Genomic DNA, 18,944 nt, shown 5'->3' with positions numbered 1-18,944 from the left:
TGCTGAAGTACATCAGCATTTCCACTGAGAGCACGCCCAGACAGCCTTCCCAGAGAGAGGGAAGTCTGCTCAGAAATGCAGTCATGAATTTCATTTTGGAGCCAGACTGCTGTCCTTTTCAAGCCCAAACATCTAACCCTAACATCTTGTATATGTTAGCCTTCTTTTCCCTAAAACAAAGGAAGTTCACCTAGCTGCAAGGTTAACCTGCTGCAATCAGCATGGGGACTACAGATTAGAGATGCCACACGCAGATCAGATGGTCAGATGGAAACCAATGACTCAGGAACTTCCATCGTGACGGTATTTTGATACTGCACTCCCTGGATGGTCATTAAATGCATATCTATTTTCACCTCTCATCAAGCACTTGCAGGCCTGCATCACAACAGCAGCAATCAAGAGAGCTGGGAGAGTGTTTGCATCTATTCTCATCCTGTACTCTCTCATTTCACGGTGTGAGTTGCCACAGTTCAGTTTATTTCATCTTTCTGTCACTTCAAAAATTCATACTAGCAATTACCACAAACAGGAAAAGAACGTGGGACAGTGAGAGCTCTTTTCTCTCTTCCCATCACTAGTGCTTCAAAATGTTTCATACCAGCACTTCCAAAGCAGTTAATTTGTTCTTTATATACATTCTGTATGTAAGTTTATACATATGTTTGTCTTTTGGTGCCTGGCCAGTTCATTTTGCCTGTTCTTTCCCAGCTGTAGAAGGCATGAACCGGGAACAGCATCACGCACTGCCTAAGCAGCGCAGTGCTGAGCTGCAGGCCCGAGGCTTAGCGGCTCGGGGTTACCGCCGGGCGGGCAGGCAGGCAAGCTTTCCCACAGCCAGTTCAGGGTGCCCTTGTCCCAGGACAGGCGGCTGTAGATCCGCAACTCCTCCTTCCCTCGGCACCTCTCAGAGTTGAGGGAAAATCCACCCGCTCCGCTCGGCTCTCTGTCCGGAACTACAAATCCCATCGCACCGCGAGGAGGACTACAGCTCCCAGAGTGCTCTGCGCTGCAGCAGGCGGGGACGGGCCGAGATGGCGGCAGGAGAGGAGGAAGGCTCGGTGGCCGACACGGAGCAGGAGCCGGCGGTGGAGGAGCCACGGAGCTTCAAGGACTTGGTGAGGCTGGGCCAGAGCCGCTTGTGCCCCCGGTGCTCGCTGCCCTGTCCCGCAGATCAGGCCGGGGGAGCTCCTCGCCAGCCCCGAGTGCGCGCGGGGCGGACACGTGCGGCGCTCCGCGGGCAGCGGCGCCGGGCCCGGGCAGGAGCTGTGGGCACTCGGGCGCTGCCCCGCCGGGCTCGGCAGTGCCTTCGGTTGCGTTAACTTGCCATGGCGTTTTTGTTTTACATGGCCATGGGACACCCCCTGGGGGGAAGAGGCGGCTGTGTGTGGGGAGGGAAGTTCCTTGTGTAAATTACGGTAAAACTGACCGTATTCTTCCTGATGACAGTCATCGCTAACAGATGGTTTTGAACAAATCCCATGAAGTTACTGATGGAAGTGGGGATCACTGTGAGCAGCCTGCCCTTCCAGAGAGTTGCTCTGGGGGTCTGGTGGGGTTTGTCTCTGCTAGAGACAAGCTTGGCTTTGTTGAAGCATGTATTTAATTTAACTCTGTGATTTAATTGAGGTCTTTTTGGTGATGTCTGTTTCGCTTTTCTCTTGTCACTTATGTCCAGGGAGTGACAGATGTCCTGTGTGAAGCTTGTGACCAGTTAGGATGGAAGGTGCCAACAAAGATCCAAATTGAGGCTATTCCAGTGGCTCTCCAAGGTGAGCAGTGTGCTTCTTTGAACTGGCAACTGCTCCAGGAGCTCTATGTGAATGAATTTTGCTGAGTGAGAAGGATCAGGGATGAGTGTGTCCCAACTTCTTCATTGTTGAGGATCTCTGTCTAGAAGTCATTTTTGTATTCATTCTGTGTCCTTCCCTGGTGGAGCTTGGAGCTTGGATTGCACTGCCTGAAATCACAGACTTTCAAATGGGTACAAATATTGCTCCTTGAGCTTTCACTCCTGTTGTGTAGTTCTGACACTCCCTGCTAAATAGAATTCTTACTAATCATTTGAACCACTAGTCCACATTGATCATTTTCTTTCTGACATACCCAAGGATACACAGGAAGCTTCCAATAGGTTTTGGACTGTGCTGCTTCTGATAGAGACCTACATAGTGTATGTGTGTGTGTGCTTGAAAGTGAAGATGCCTTGGCTGATTCCATAATGTGTATAATCTGCTTTGCTGTGAGCAGGCAACTCTTTGAAATGAGATTTCTGAAGTGAGTAATAACCAAACCACAGTGACTTTCTGTAAGCATTCTGGAATTACAGAAAAATAAATTACTGAATTCAGCAGACATTTCTGTCTCTGGAACTATTTTTTTTTTTTTTTAAACAAAAACACTGTCTCAAAACACTGTCAAGGAGGGAAAGAACAATGTAGTGACAGAATGGGAACAAACTTTCAGTATCTACTCTGTCCTAATATTTAACTTTTGTCAGACTCTTACTACACATATAAGATTCTCTTGGGGAAAACCAAACACAAAGGTAAGACCGCATTCCTGAGAAATTGTTTCCAGTGTGAGGCATGTTCTTCTCAGCAGTATGAGCTTAGGATGTCATAATGGATTCTACTGATGAATTCTACCTTGTTGCCTGCATTTTTTGGGGGCAAAAGACTTTCTGTCCTACCCTTCCTACTGCAAACTGGTTTGGATTACTCTGCTAATCAATGGCACAGTTTTGGCTTGTGAAATGTGAGTTTGGTAGTGCTGTTGTCCTGTAGTTTGTGTGACTGAAGTTTGAACACTGCAGTCTGTTTCCTTGTAAGCCTGCAAACAGACAACATTTGGACTAAAATACTGAGATAGAGTCATTAAGCTGTAAACTGATGTCAGATTTGAGACATAATAAAGTAAAGCTTATTTTGAACATAAGGTTTGCATGAAACCCTGTATATTAGCAGAAATTTAACTAGAAAATGGAATATTGAGACTGTAATCATTATACAAATGAAATCACAGTCTAAAAACGCTTCCGAGAGATTCTGAAGTTCTTTGGTTTGGCCCTTTGTTCTCTTTTACCTTCTGTGTGTCTGCCTTTTTTTCTGTCCTTAGGGAATTCTTGTGTTTTATTGCACAGTGCTTTAAAGTCTTCTTTCTCTGTTCTAGATGTATAACAGTTTTTGCCCCCCTTGCTCCTTCTCACAGGCAGAGATGTCATTGGACTGGCAGAAACTGGCTCTGGAAAAACAGGAGCCTTTGCTTTGCCAATTCTTCAAGCACTGCTGGAAACACCTCAGCGATTATTTGCTCTTGTCCTCACACCAACAAGGGAGCTGGCCTTTCAGATCTCAGAGCAGTTTGAAGCTCTTGGGTCCTCCATTGGTGTTCAAAGCAGTAAGTAGCTTTTAGGGTATTGGACCAGTTTTTCTGAAGACCAGTTTGTCAGCTCGAGATTGCAAAGATAAAAATAGAGGATTTATATGAGGGGTTGAACAAAATGTGAGAAGAGCTTATGATGCTGGAAGACAGAGATCTGGTATCAGATTTGAGGAAAAAAAGGCTGAATGGGCTTTCCTCATGGAGTGGTCTGCAGCTCTTCTGCATTTTATGTCTGAACAGTTGAAGGTGGAAGTAGAAGAGAATGTTTTCAATAGTGGGTTTGTGTCCAGTGAAATTGCATAGAGCCCCCTGCTATAGTGTGATGTAGTTTAATCTTCCTTTCAGACTGTCTGTATTGATTCTTTAGATAATCTCTCAAAAAAAGCTTTGTGGGTATTTTTAGAATTCCTAGATTTTTGCAGCCGAGTTAAATTGCAAGGAATAGATTCTGCCTGTAGCTCTTCAGCTGTGAAAATAAAATACTTGTGGCCAGTAAGGAATTAATTGTATGGCTTAAGAAGCCTAGGAAGGTCAGATATGCTTAAATAAAGTGAATTCTCATAAAAATAAGTAGCTTTTCATTTGTACAGAATTGCTGTGGGTGATGGGCAGTAGGAGTAAACACCAGAGTGCTACACTGAGGGATTCACTCCACTCTGTTTGTCCTGCAGCGGTTATTGTGGGTGGAATTGACACGATGTCTCAGTCTCTGGCCTTAGCCAAGAAACCACATGTTATAATTGGTAAGTTGATGTGCTGGGGATATGGAGTGTGAATATTATCAAACTGTGGTTAACCAGTGAAAGGAGAGTACATCCTTCATTTGTTTTTGTCCCAAGCTCTGAGTACTGGCTTGTTAATGTTTCCAAAGTATCCACCAGTAACTTGGTTGCTACAAGCTCATTCCAAAGCATTCCTGCTAGACCCAGAGTGCTTCTGGCTTCTTTTTTCATTCTCCTCAAGTATTTAAAATGCTGGTCTCATCCTTCACAGTACAGCTTGTCTACAGTCTTCTTTGTGTCATGTTGTTTTAGGACTTTTTTCTAAAAGTCTGACTTTTTTTCTAAGAGTCTGACTCCATTAGTCGTATTTCAAAACACACTCTGAAGATATCCTGTGGAAAAGTTATTCCCACAGAACAATCTCTACTTTTCTTGGGCAAAGAATCCCTTTTCTGTAATGGACAACTGTCTTGCCTGTTTGGATCTTTTCCTTTGCTTGCATTCTGAGTTTGCTTTCGTGATGCTGTTGGCAGCAACCCCTGGCCGTCTAGTTGATCATCTGGAGAACACAAAGGGCTTCAACTTACGAGCTCTGAAGTTCCTAGTGATGGATGAGGCTGACCGGATTCTTAACATGGATTTCGAGACAGAGGTAGGAATCTGCTAAAAGAAGAGTTTGAAACACCAGATGAATTCCTTTAAAATCGCTTTATACGGTCACACAGTGAACACTGAGCTGTTCTGTAGAAATTAGTAGCAAATTGTAACTAAGATCTAATAATTACACAAGAGTCTGTGGGGGGATTAGAACATAGCAGAGTTCTGCAGAGCACTGCCAAGGCAGTAGGAGGCACTTTGAAATCCACTGGTTTCTCTGGAGTGCCTGATGTAGAATGTAGTTAGTGTAGAAAACAATCACACACACATTCCTGCAGAAACACTGCCTGATATTTGCACTGTTGTTGGACTTTTGAAGCTCACACTGCCTAACTGCCAACAAGATATCAGCCTACACCTTCCCCTTAGAAGAGAAAAAATTTGTTCCTGCTGTATGTTTGCACATGCATTACTCTTCATGTGGATGGTCGTTATATTTGTGGAAGGCTTGTGTCTTGCTTGCTTGTAGTATTTAGTATTTCCATTTCCTTTTTTTTTTACAGGTGGATAAGATATTAAAAGTGATTCCTCGAGACAGGAAGACATTCCTGTTTTCTGCCACCATGACCAAGAAGGTGGGAACAGACCAATCTGCTTTAGTTCTCCTTCCATCAGGCTATCCTCTTGACTAGACTGTATTAATACAATTTCCTGACAAGATCTCTGTCCTACTAAATTTCATTGATCTTACCAGGTTCAAAAACTCCAGCGTGCTGCTCTGAAGAATCCTGTTAAATGTGCTGTTTCTTCCAAGTATCAGACAGTTGAAAAACTACAGCAGTACTACATTTTCATCCCCTCCAAATTCAAGGTAATGGCACTCCTGTTTCTTCTCTCTTGTTGTGGTTTTTGTTGCTCCCACGTCTGTCCAATATCTTGTCATCTTCTGAGGCCTAGACTTACTCTTAAATATTGCACATATGATTATCTCTGGGGTTTTTTTTAATTCTCTCTGTTTCTTTACAGGACAGCTACCTGGTTTATATCTTGAATGAACTGGCTGGTAACTCTTTCATGATATTCTGCAGTACATGTAACAATACTCAGAGGACTGCTCTACTGCTTCGCAACCTGGGATTCACTGCCATTCCCCTCCATGGGCAGATGAGTCAGGTATGGGCATGACCCCACAGAATGGAGTAGACAGGAGGCCTGTCTTGGGGCTTGGGAAATGGGCTGCACCATATTGAGTCAAAGCTACCTTGCAGGAGGAGTATTTCACAGCTAGTGGACTGGACTGATCCATAGAAATTTAACTAATGTGAATGCTGCCCCTGATTCTGTAATGTTTAAAAAAGAAATTAGAGAAGTGAGATTTTTGAGTAGTTTCTCCCCCAGTTCTTTTGTGCCAGTATTTCAACAAGAGCATATTAACTAGAGACTAGAATGAGTGTGATTCTCTCATTCCCTTTTTGTCCTTTTCCAGAATAAACGTTTGGGCTCTCTAAACAAGTTCAAGGCAAAGGCACGTTCTATTCTGCTGGCTACTGATGTTGCAAGCAGAGGTCTGGACATCCCACATGTGGATGTGGTGATCAACTTTGATATTCCTACACACTCTAAGGTAAGCTTGTCTGTGTGCCAGCTGAGAGCTTCTGGTCACCGTGAGCAGATAGACAAAGAAGGTGGACAAAGCACCAGAGACATCTTCTCTCTGTTCTGCTGCCTGAAAGTCTAATTCATGATTCTGTACACTGAAAGGTGTAGTTCAGCTTCCACAACTGAGTTGATATCTCTGTTTGTATGGCCTCATGGCCTGGGTTGTAGAAGTGACCCTGTAAGTGAAGAGGGGAAGTGAGGAATGCTCTGTGTCTTCGCATTTCTGCTCAGACTATATGTTTTGCCATATTACATTAAAGGGCTTTGAAAACAGTTTTAACATATTACTAGTTTCATGTAGTCTCTGTGCCTGTGATCCAGGTCTGCTTTCCTATTTTAAACTGTGTTTTAAAAAAAAGAAAAAAAGCTAAATTCTCATTATGACATTCAATGAGCATTTGGTTAAGAAAGGTGTCCTTAATATATTTCACCTTCATATCACAAAAGCGCCACAGAAGAAAAAGAAAGTGAGTTACCAACTCTGTCTTACAGAAAGTATGGGATTATCTCAGGGGTGTGACTGTTTCCCAGCTTAGTTCCAGAAAGCATGCCATTAACCTGCACTTCAGGAATTGCTATAGTTGCTTACAATGATTAAAGATGCTGTGTCTTGCAAACAGAAGTATGGTAGGTCTTTTGAAGACACTCCTTTTGTAAAAGGACAAAAGTAAAGAAAAAAAATGGTGGGAGCAGCAGCTTGAATGGTGTTACTACAGTCTTTGTGCTCTTCTCCCTCATCTAACCCATAGAACACATCCTTTCTTACGATCCTCTCTCTGCAGATCCTGTATGGAGAAGGGAGTATTTTAATTTCCATAACATAGTATAAAACCTGGAAAACAGCCTAGAACCATATTGACAAAAGATGCCTGATAGATCAGACTCTTCTAAATTATTCTCAATCATCCTCTCTTTCACCATGCTCACCAAGTTTAAATCTACTTGTCAGAGAGTTTCTCTGGAAGATGGATTATGCAGAGCACTAGATCCCAAGACTGAAAATGAAGGCACAGGCTCACTGTAAATATTAGCTTTCCAAGGAAGCGATAGTGAATTCTTGGCAAAGGTCACGTATTGCAACTTTGTCCTGCAGTCTGGAATAATTTGAGTTGGTCTTCTCATTTAGAAAGAGAAGAATTCAAATGTTAAAACCAAAGCTATGCCTCCACTTACACCTCTTCTCAAAATCTGATGCTGCACACCCTCCTGAGCATTTAATCCTGGCTGTATGTTCGCACCATTTTCTTGTTCTTCCTAAAGAGAAAATATATAGCCTGATCTGCCATAAGATCTGTTCTGTGCTTGGTGAACATATATTATTGCTTATCAAGAAAATTCTTTCCAGGATTACATTCATCGTGTTGGGAGAACAGCTCGAGCTGGGAGATCTGGCAAATCTATCACCTTTGTCACACAGTAAGTGATAAAATTTAACAGACTTATTCTTTCCAGTTGTGTTTCAGAACAGAAAATATCTGACCTTATCCTGGGTGAGAATAAAATACTACTTTTCAGTTTGAAGTGCCAGGTGGTTTTATTTAGTTAAAGGGGAGAGAATTCAAAGTGCCTGGTGGGGAGGGAGGAGTCTAGATAAATTCTAGAAGCAGGCATGTATTGAGCAGAACTGTTTATAACTGGACTCTACAATATATTCATATATTTTTAAAATACGTAATGCAGGTTCAGTAACTGTGGGGGTGTTTTGTAAACACTGAAGTATTTGTCTAAAAAGAAAATCTTTGCCAAATACTTCTGAACGGAGATGAGCTGAATTAAATCAGAGAAGCCATCCCAAATGGCATCATTTGGATGCAGTTGAGCTGCTTGTGAGACCATCAGCACAAACTTAGGAGTATCTGCAGGCTGGAGATTAGGGGTGAAGTCTGTGAGTGGTGCCAGCTGAGCCCCTCTCAGGAGGGCTGAGTCAAGCTGGTGTCTTGTCTTTTCTCAGGTATGATGTAGAGCTGTTCCAGCGCATTGAACACCTGATTGGCAAGAAGCTGCCAGCATTCCCCATGCAAGAGGAAGAAGTTATGATGCTGACAGAGCGTGTGGCTGAGGCCCAGAGATTTGCTCGAATGGTGGGTGCTGGCTTTTTGACCCTGTCCTCGCTGTTGTAGTCTGATTTTCTTCAGGTGCCAGAGCTCTTGGTCAATCTGTTGATTGCATTGCAGGAGCTGCGGGAGCAGGGAGAGAAGAAGCGATCTCGGAATGATGATGATGACACAGAAGAAGCTATTGGTGTCAGGAATAAGGTGGCAGGAGGGAAAAAGAAGAAAAGGAAAGCCTTCTAGTTTGGTATTTGAACAGACTTTTTTATTTTTCTCTTTATGGCTGAGCTATCAAAAACAGTCTACCAAGCCGTCTCCAGTGGATTTTTTTTTCAGAACTACATATGAAATTTGGCAGTCCATGAGGAAAAAACCTACTTTTCTTCTTCACCAGCTACAGACTGAGCTTGGCCCATTTTGGTAGCATGGTACCAGTTTTCCTTTCAGGGACACCATCAGACACCATCACCTCTGGACCTGGAAGCAGCTGTGGTGTGGCCCAGCTCATTCACAAAGTGCAGTGTGAATGCAGCTTTTGCACTGCTGCAGCCTGTCCCACTATCCGATCTCACTGAGTGCATCTGGAGACAGATCTGTTGGAAGAAAGAGAGGAGAAAGTTAAAAAGAAGCATCTGAGTTTTCACAGCACAGCTGTGATGCCCTTGCCTTCGTGAAGGGATGTGTTACATTGAGAACTCAAAATATATTTTGCTTAATTTTAAAGCCACCTGGTTTTCCTTGTCTTGTCACTGACCTGTTCGCTCACTTTGTGTATCAGCTCTGCCAGAAGGTTTTCTTGGGTCAATCTTAGCAATTCAGATGTGACATCAAAACCTTAGATTTGTCAGCTGAAGAGTGGTCCAGCAGAGAGAACGAGTTTCAGCAGGATGAAGCTATTCCCTGCCTGGGATTCGATCCAGTACCTGTTAATGACTGACACCATCAAGGATAGGTCTGGGGTTTGGGTGGGGTTTTTGTGGCCGATTCTTGTAGTACTTATAAATGAACGCAAGAGGGGGGCATTTACGTGGGAAAGCAGCTCACAAGCTGGGATGTGCAGAAAAACAGGTATCCTGGAAAGGTCTTTGTTTCCCTAGGCAGGGAACTTTGTTACTCTTAGTCGGAGTTCCATGCCAGATAAGTAGACTTTTGCGAGAATGAGATAAATGTACTTCGTGTCAAACCAGAACATTACTGCTAGTTCTCACTGACAATAAAAATTTTCACACTGGATGTTCCTGCTGGTGGGCACAGAAGAGTAGGAAGCTCCAGCATATGAAAATTTACTGAATACATGAAACTTTAATTCCCATTAGAACCATTTGTAAACTGGATTTTGTGCTACATAAAAAACAATGTTCAAAACAGTAAATGGAAAGTAGAAACTACTGCAGTAGTCAAGATGAGCACAGTGGTTATTTCACATTGTCAGCAGAAATCTAGTAGACATGTATGCTAGTCAGAATGCTTTTACACTTTTGTTAGGGGCAGCACATTTTGCAAAGAAATGCCAGAAAACCTCGGTCTGTTTTTTCAAGAGGAACTCTTTGGAGCAAAAGGAGTGCCAGTGTTCTCACTCTTTATTTATGTTGTAGCAGTTTACTTAAGTCTCCCAAATATCTTCAAGTCTGATCGCTCTAAAATAGTTTTAAGTCAGTGGCAGATAGTAAGTGTACAAGTCTTGGGTATGTTCACTGCTAAGAGCATTCAAGTAAAGCAGAAAGAGTGTCTATCTTGCCTGGGTCCCAGCACAAAGGGGCAGGTGTGAAAGCCCAGAAATGAGGACATGTGCATTCTACAGGGCCCTTTGGTAGCAAACCACACAGGTCAGAGGAAAGAGCCCTAGAATGCACCAGAGAGAGAGCAAAGTCAGTGATAATATGGGTGGAGGTGCAAATGCTTGTTCCCCATGGAGCAAGGGAACTCTCCCAGCTGTCCTGCTGGGTGCTTGAACAAAATTTCTTATTCTTTGCAGGCAGGATAGGATTGGTTCCAGTATCAGCAAAGGAAGCTTAAATCCCTCTTGAGGATCCCTGCAAAACCTCTGGAGTGTTATTCCCAGCTATATAATGGATGAGATGCAGAGTCAGTCCTGAACCAGTCTTGTAAAGTGATGTGAAGGGCACTTTGACTGCTGGAGGAGGTAGGGCAGAGTCATTCCTTTCAGAAGTAGTGAGGCTTGCTTTAATAAATGGTTGGAATCCTAGCATCTCTCTGTGTTCTTCCTATGTGGAAGCCTGCAACAGCAGAGGGGATGTCTTGGCCCTTGATGGAGTCAAAGATTATCCCTCTTTTGCAGTAGCAAGAATACTGGTGGAGAGAAATAGAGCTGCTCCTTGTAAAAAAGTACAGAGCTCCTTGAGAGGAGTGACTAGACAGCTGGCCACCTCCCTTGATTTGGAATGACAAGCCGTAGAAGCATTGGCATTAGAAAAGCAAAGGTCTCACCACACCCACATTCTCACTGGTGCCTCACCTGCCACAGGTATGTGCGTTCAATTTAAACTAAAAATATCTCAACAGGTTGGAGGGGCAGGAAATGGGTTTTTTATTGTGGCTACTCCAGGAGGGCTGGGTCAGAGGGTGTTTATATAACTAAAGTGGGAGTGTCCAGAGATGTATTTGGGCAAAACACAATTTGCAGCCCACCTAAAACAAAATCTCCAGCTAATCTAATGAAACATGAGGGGGAAAGAATGAAGTGAGACCTGTCTCTCTCTGAATAAATGTTCAGAAAATACCAGCACTGGTATGTGTGCGGCTGCATACTTTCGTATGACAACTGCTGCCAGTGTGTTTGTTCAGTCAGGAGGGCTTTTGAGGGGCAGTTCTGAAGCACACCCCTGCATGCTCTCGAGTTTCACACAGCAGGGAGCTGAGTGGAGAATTAACCTTAGCGTGATGTAAGGTAGGACTGGGCTAACACAAATCGTCATATTTTTATGGCTGAAACTCGGGTGAAGTTTCAATGAAAGCTGTGTTCTCAAAAAATGTTCAGTGGGGATGTTTGCAGTTTGAAACAATTCTGCATTTCCAAAGTCCATTAAGGAGAAGGTGATTATTTATATATTTATAATACATATTTTAAATTATGTTTTGTGGTTTTGGTTTTTAGTACCGTGTACATGAGTACTTGGGGCAGTAACAAATGGGGATAGAGTGTCTTTCATTTAAATGTTCTAGAGCTAACAGAAGTGGGTCAACCCTTGTGAGGGGAGAAATGAAATTAAACATGGATGTCAGTGTGGATAACTAACTTCAGGATAAGTGACAACAGCTGCAAAAAAGTAGCAGTCCCTGCAACCACGCAGTGGCCCAGTATGGAAGCTGCACTGAACTGACCCTACTGAAAAGGATTTGGCCATGTCAGTTCCCCAGTGCCATGCACCTCCTGCCCAGGGGCTGCATGGGAAGGCATGGGCCAGAAAGCATAGCTGGGAACCAAAGTGGGCAATCCAGGACCTTCTGTGGTGGCAGCCTGAGCCTAAATCTTCTAAAAGTAATGAGGCACACATGAACTTGTTCAAGGACCTGACAGCCTGCCTGTGCCCCTGCCCCCAGAAAGGCAGAGATAACCAAAGAGGGAGAGCTAAATGCCATTATTTTCTGGCAACACCACTGACTTGTGCTGAGAGGAGTCTCAGTTTAGGAGGGAATTCTCAGAAGTAATTGGTAATATGGAAGGCCTTCATTTATAAATCAGGACTGAAGTTAGTAAAAATTCCCAGTTTAACCAAGCACAGAAGAAGGAAAATATCCAACATGCTTAAAAGCCCTCGGACATACTTAAAAAGGAATGGAATTCATTGCATGACCTGTGAAAGACACAGGCATGTACCAAGCATTCTGGTGTTGTATAAATGTGAAGTTGTGTTTTGCCTGCAATGACATGTAAGGAGCTTCTGTAAACATTCAAGTGAGCAGTTAATTATTGTAAATGTTGCAGAGTAAATGCTGTAAAAATCCAGCTTTGGTGCCAGACATAGTTCATGTAGTCATTCTGAATTCTTACTCCTCTTCCTTGTGTACTTAGTAGATTTTTTTTGGGGGGGGAAGCCCGCAACAATTGTAAACACGGAGAATCAGAGTGAGATACTGACAGAATACCAAGATCTGGGGTTAACTCCTGAACTTTAGAAAAAAAGGTTAAAAGATACTTTCTTAGTTTTCAGATGGCTTTTTCTCCTGGTCTGACTAGGGAAACTCCTTTTGAATAACAACATTTAAAAGGGAAAACTAAGGATGTCTTGTTCCTCTGGCACCTAAGAAATGGAAATGGTTACTTGATCTCTGGCCCAAGGATGAATACAGCCATGCCTCCAGTGCTGTATCTCTTCCTGAGGACCCTTCAGATATGGAAACTTAGGATGATGACAATAACACTTTCTCTCTGCTTCCAAAGCCCCCCTGGGGCACCAGTGTTTGCCTTCCTGAACATGGTAATGTCTCATGGTAGGATGTGTGTTGGACTGTGCCAAGGTCATTCCTTGTTGTGCAATCGGAAACAGTGGCACTGTGCAGTTTTTAGATGTTGATATTGTAGGTCCTCAGGGAGGGGTGGATGCCTTTGGAGCTTGTTCAGCACTTTGTCAGGGAAGCACCTACAAGCCTGAAGCTGTGTTTCCTAAAGGTTAACACGGGGTAATTTTGCATGCCCAAAGGGAAGAGAACTTTTTGCCTTTGCCTTCTCTTCTGGAGGATCCTCATCACTGCAAAGATGTACGTGCTGGTATGTTGCCTCCCTCTAGAATAAAGTAAGGGACAGGACTTGTGTAAAAAGTTTCTGCCTTCCTCTGGGCTTGGTGCTTGCTAAAGGTTCCTGAGGAAAGGCAAATGTAACGTGGGCTTTCTATGCAAAAAGCAGGAAACGTTTTTTCTTGTGTCTCACAGACACCATTGCTTCTGTCCATCACTTCCTCCTCCCTTTCTGGTATTTTCAAGGAAGGTGGGTGTTTTGGCATGCACTCCCATTTGGGCTTAAGCACCCCCTTAATCTTGCTCAAATTTTTCACTCACAAACATGCCTCTGTGTAAAGGAAAGCAAATAGCAAAACTTGCTCTGCAAGTTATCTGTGTGGTGTAGATGGAGGTCTGCATGATAAGGGTGAATTGCTTTGGTTATGCAGGCTTTCCAGAGAAAAATGACTCCTTTGTGTGATTTTCACTGTACATTTGCTCCATCCTATGACCAAGGCTAAAGCATGAAATTTCTTGGCTTTGATGTAGGAGAAAGTCTTTAGCACAGTAAGAGTTGGAGTCACAAAAGTACCTCTTTTCCTGCAGTAGCAGTGTAAGGATCCATGGAGTGAGCCTGGGAGAGAATGCGTGGAGGCTCATTCAGTTTTATTTAAAGCAACAGAAATTAAGGTACCCCAGTCATGCATGTAATTGCATATACTTGGTCTTCTGTCTTAACTGCAGCTCAGTTGAAGGGAATTTACAACAGGAAATACCCAGCCTGATCTGTCCTTGACAGCTTCTGTGCTTGGTGTATCATCAGCAGGGAAGCAATATTTTTTATCCTTCAATATGTATTCAGAATTATAGACTTGCCACAAGTGAGCGATTTCCTATTACTGCTGCTCATGTGCATGCTTACAGGCTTGTTAAGCCTTTACCCTGCTGCCTGCCAGAGGCTGGCTGTGGTCATTAAGGATTAGTCTTCTCCAAACACAATCAACAATACGAAGCAGACAGCCTAATAGACTCCTGACAAAGCAGCTTTCCATGCCTGTAGTTGCAGGTTTTGAGATGCTTCTTAGAGATCCTGCAGAGCTATGAGCTATTTTCCATTGGATACATTCAAGGCATGTATGTGTACCTTAGTTTAGTCTGTCTCCACCCATTGGTGAGAATTTCTTCAGTAAATTATCTAGGAATCTTGGAGTTGCCTTCCCAATTTTCAAAAAGACTTTAGATAAAAAAGCAAACTTTTAAAAATGAAAAAAGGCTGTGATCTCCACAATGGATAACATAGTGAGGAATGGTTATAAAAGATCTATGGAAGAAATGTCAGAAACAGATTTATTACTATGTTCTCTCTAAGATCAAATTTAGAGATAAACACAAGCAGATGTGAGATTATGTGGCTGGCTGTAGCCAGGCCTCCTCATCTTGGATGTGTTTGTTAGAGAGCTCTTCCTTGCAAAAAAGGAAGAGTGTTTTGTGCTAGTGTTTTGTGATCCTTTGGTTCTTCCAAAGCTGCCACTCAGATATGACTTCTTTACTCCAATTGTGCCTCTAACTAGTTCAGAGGATGACTTTTTGAAGATCCCTTCTCTGTATACCAGGCTATTCCCTCCTCTTCCAAATGCTGCCACCTGGTCTGTCTGATGAACAGTTTGTCATTAGTGGGGAAATTCCCTCTCCATCAGGGTTGCATTAAGCTAATGGCACTGTCACTAGTCTTGTTCTTGTATTTGCATGGACTGTTTGTGAGTGTGTAACTGCTGTGGTCCTTTGAAAACCCTACAGCAGAAAGTTGTGGCTCTCTCTGATTTAGTATAAGCAGCAGATGTAGGGGAAGACTTGACTAGTGCAAGGGCCCTGTTAGGCTTCTGTTGTTGATAAACCTGTTGTGCAATGGGAAGGGAGCTTGCTGGAGGGCAAGGTATCAATTAAATCTTTGGTGAGTGTCTTAATCTCTGTATTTTACACATACAGCAAATAAGGCTTCCTTTATTCTTTTTTCTTTTAACACAAGCAGCCCTTTGGAAAGCTAATTGCTCTTGTTCTTTCTTGAAAAGGAAGGTACAGCCCCTGACCCAGTGTGTCCTCTGCCAATCAGGATAAACAGATTAAAAACTTTGAGAGCTCTCCTCGTTTGTCATGTTCTTTAGCTTCCACTACTTGGGCTGGGGCAGCCTCAGCTGGAAGTGTTCAGCTTTGTTAGCCATGTCAGACCTTTGTTCCTCTGATTACCTGAGATCTACAGGACTGTGTACTACCAGTTTATATGGACAGCACAGAAAATGTGGAGGATGGGGATGCTTTTGTGCCTCAAATGGCTTGTGGGTTAATGTCCAAAAATATGCTGAAGTCTGTGGAAAAGACAGTGCTGTAGTTATTGACACGTGAAAATACAGGGATAAAGAGAAGGACTGATGGGTGGGGAAGCCCTCTTTTTCAGCAGGACAGTGAGTTTGCATGAAGCTGTTATCTCTCTTGGTGGGAAAAGACCTTTGACAAATTGAGAACTGAAGCCAGCCATGGCTGGGTGACCTTGCTTTGAAGCAGCTTCTGTGATCTGGACACTCATGTCTTCTGCCTTCATGATGGCAGGAAAAATATGTAAAATTCTGCTTGCTTTGCCGAAGTAAAGCCATGAGCCTTAAAACCAGAAGCCATGAGCTTTAAAATGAATCCTCTATAGAGGGAAACAGCTTGTGAGCTTCTGTACTGCCCTTGGTCCTGCTTCAGCGGGAAGGCTTTGCTCTTTGACAGAAGTGGGTGATGGGCTGAGCCTCACAGCAGAAACCAGAACTGCCTGACATACAAGGTGCTGCTACACCAGAGCAGGTGAGCCTGCCTGTTCTGCATGTCAGCAGAATCCCAGAGAGACAGACTTTGCATCTTTCTGCTCTCCTGAATTGTCTTGCAGGATTGCATCATTACCCAGCCCGCTCCCATCATTTGATCAGATAGGGCTGACCAAGGGATTCCACTAACCTTTGGAAGCATTCAGTGACTGGTATCTTGGGACAGTGATGCCTGCAGGTGCATGAAGTTGGGGAACCACCTCTGCTGTGACTGAGGGAGAGGGAATCTCCCAGCACAGGCTTTGGCAGGGAAGCCCCTCTGCCCACGAGTGCCTGGGTGCAGCTACCCTCCCTGCCTTCAGGCCTTTCCACATGGACTGACTTGTTCCTTTGGAAGCATTGGCCAAGGGTTCCCTTCACATAATTAACTGCAATGATGTGCTTGCTTTGTTTCTTCAGCTGGCACAGACCTGCTGAGTTCTGCTGAGATCCTTCCCAGGCAAGATTTCCTCTTGCTCAGCATGTCCCAGAATGTGTTGCATTAGTAAGCTTCCATTATTTGGTGGTTTTTTTGGGACCTCCCATCTTCTCACCCCACCTTTAGCTTCTCCTACATGTTTGAATCCCTTCACCGTCAAAGTCTCATGTATGCATCCCCTTTCCCAAGCACATTCTGCACCCTCTCCTGTTTACTTTTCCCCAGCCTTGCCCCACCAAATAGCCTGCAACCAGGCCCCCTCAAGAGGGCTGGTTCTTTCCTTTGGTATTCATACTGCATTGCAATATGGCCCTGCAGGCTCTTCTCCTGTGTAACAGGTGTCTGCGCAAGCTGTTTGCTTTCAGTTCTGTTTTGCTTTTGTTTTCCAGGGTGTAGGGAAGATGTGAGCTGCCTCAGCAGTTCCCATGTGGCTGTCCCCATTTAATGGTATTTTAAGTAACACTTGTGTGCCTTGAAGCCTCTTGCCAGAGGAAGCTCCTACAACCCCAGTGCACGTAGAGGTTCCTCCACTGCACACCTGCAGGCATGTCCCATCTTAGCTGTTAAGGAACTGGCTGGAATCTGTGTTTCCAGGTGCTCTAAAAGATACAAAACGAGTAGGTATATGATAGAAAGTAATAGAGATCCTGCTGGGCTCTCTGAGTAAGTCTCTTAATTAATGTAGCATTGCTTCTTAGGAAAAGATGGTTTATTTATATTCAACAACTTGTTTCAACTCATTAATTGTAGTAGTCAACTGTTTTTGATAAGTAAAGATAAGGATGGTTAGATTTAGGGTAAAACAATCAAAATTTCATGCTGTCCTGCAAAGTTAGGATACATCCTAACCAGTAATAGTTTCAAGTGTCATTGTTCTGCTTGATGATTATAAATGAGTAGTTAAGAAAGCCAGATTTCAATTGGCCAGCAGAGGTTTTAACCATGCATACATCCAGATTAACCACTCCGGAGATTGGGGATTATCAACTGTTATGTAATAGCAGACTTTTTTTTTTTTTAATTGGAACAGGACTGTTAACAGATGCTGTGTTTGCTAAAGAAACCAGATTGTCATGTAATACATCCAGAATGTGTGCTTTGTTTGGCAGAATCGTGCCTGTAGATTGCTACTTTTCTTTGCCTTTACCTCTAGTGACAGCACACTGCTGATCAGACAGATAAATCATTAGAGGTTGGATTTAGTTCTTATTTGGGTTGTCAGTTAGAACTGAGGTTGGCTTGGTTCAGTTCTGGTTCAACACAACTTCAGAACTACTGTATGTGTTGAGTTCTGACTGAGGGAAAGCTAACACCCCATGTACTGTAAAATCGCATGGTAACCTGAATCCCGTGTGTATCACAGCTCTGTAATTTGATAAAGCCCTTGGAGCAATAATATTGCTCAAATCCATAGCATATGTGGGTGGGATCCCTTCATTCACATATAGCATAGGCTGTTTTTTTTCAAGAATATATCCTAGTTCATCCCACATAATGGGATGTGTTGTGTGCCAAGAAGAAGGTCGGTGCTAAAAGCTGTAGTGATTCTTTTCGCCTTTTAAAATGTAGGCACAAAGGCACTGAATTCTCTGTGTGATCAAATGCAGCTCCCCACAGGTCCCAAAGAGGGAATACTGCATGCTTGCTGAAATGCAGCAGCACTGCCTGGTGCCCAAAAGGTGATGGGTCTTATCCTGGGTGAGGCCCATCTGCAGCCAGGGATTCCTGGAAAAAGCAATATATAGCCTTTTAAAGAGAGCTGCTCATGTGCCAGTTGGTATTTCATTACTGCAAACAAATGTCTGTTATAGCAGGTTGTTCATAATGAACAAGGAAGGGATTATTGGCAATGCAACAACTTTGGAAGAGGAGAAGAACCTGCTGCAGAGAGGCAAAGTTCCTCTTTGCCATATCATGCACACACCAAGAGGCATCCCTCATCTCTGATGCTTTCCTGGATTGCTCATGCCATTAGCTGAAGCTGTGTTTGCATTTCTGAAGAGGTTAATTGGCAATTAAACCTCCACTCAACTTTTCCCTGGGGTATGGCTGTCACTTAGAGTGTCACTTTTGTTTACCAAGCAAAACAGCCAGGGCTGCTAGGTCTGGAGAGCAGCGGGGAGTCCAGGGGCTCCCATGAGAGGCTTGTCCATCACACCCAGCAGCCAGCTAAGTGGCCGGGAAAGAAGCACAGCAAGGCCAGAAAGGGGCTCCTTAGGTTGAAATGGATGCACAGGCTCTCTTCCTACTGCAAGCCAGATGCTTTGTAAACCTCCTCTGTTTCAGCCAAATCCTTTCCATTTGGCTATTATTAATGACTGCACGCTGATGTTCTTCCCCCTAGCTTAGGGGAGTCCTGGGTTGTCAAGAAGTTTGGAAGAAAAATACTCTAGGCCAGAGACATGGCAATCAGTTGTATTTTCTGTCTAGTTCAGATCTCGCCTTCTCCTAGCCCTGGGCACAACATCCAGTCTGGAAGTTCACATTTAACAGTTTAATGCTCTTTTCTAATCCAGTATTGCTGCTTGTTATTGTAAACATGTCAAGTTTACCTTATCTTTAGTGACCATAGCAA

General features: G+C 43.6%; 1 protein-coding gene across 1 annotated transcript; it reads left to right on the top strand.

The window, feature by feature from the left end:
- Positions 1-1,024: 1,024 nt before the first annotated feature.
- Positions 1,025-9,140, top strand: DDX47 (DEAD-box helicase 47). The gene is made up of 12 exons (XM_082280261.1): positions 1,025-1,118; positions 1,679-1,772; positions 3,211-3,399; positions 4,056-4,127; positions 4,640-4,758; positions 5,267-5,338; positions 5,458-5,574; positions 5,730-5,876; positions 6,190-6,327; positions 7,708-7,778; positions 8,314-8,443; positions 8,537-9,140. The coding sequence occupies exons 1-12, from the start codon at positions 1,035-1,037 to the stop codon at positions 8,654-8,656; spliced, it is 1,353 nt and encodes a 450-aa protein (XP_082136387.1). The 5' UTR covers positions 1,025-1,034; the 3' UTR covers positions 8,657-9,140.
- The last annotated feature ends 9,804 nt before the right edge of the window (positions 9,141-18,944 follow it).

This window comes from Coloeus monedula (assembly GCF_965178545.1).
Source record: "Coloeus monedula genome assembly, chromosome: 4".
Classification (NCBI taxonomy): domain Eukaryota; kingdom Metazoa; phylum Chordata; class Aves; order Passeriformes; family Corvidae; genus Coloeus; species Coloeus monedula.
This window is presented reverse-complemented; position numbering and strand designations above follow the sequence as displayed.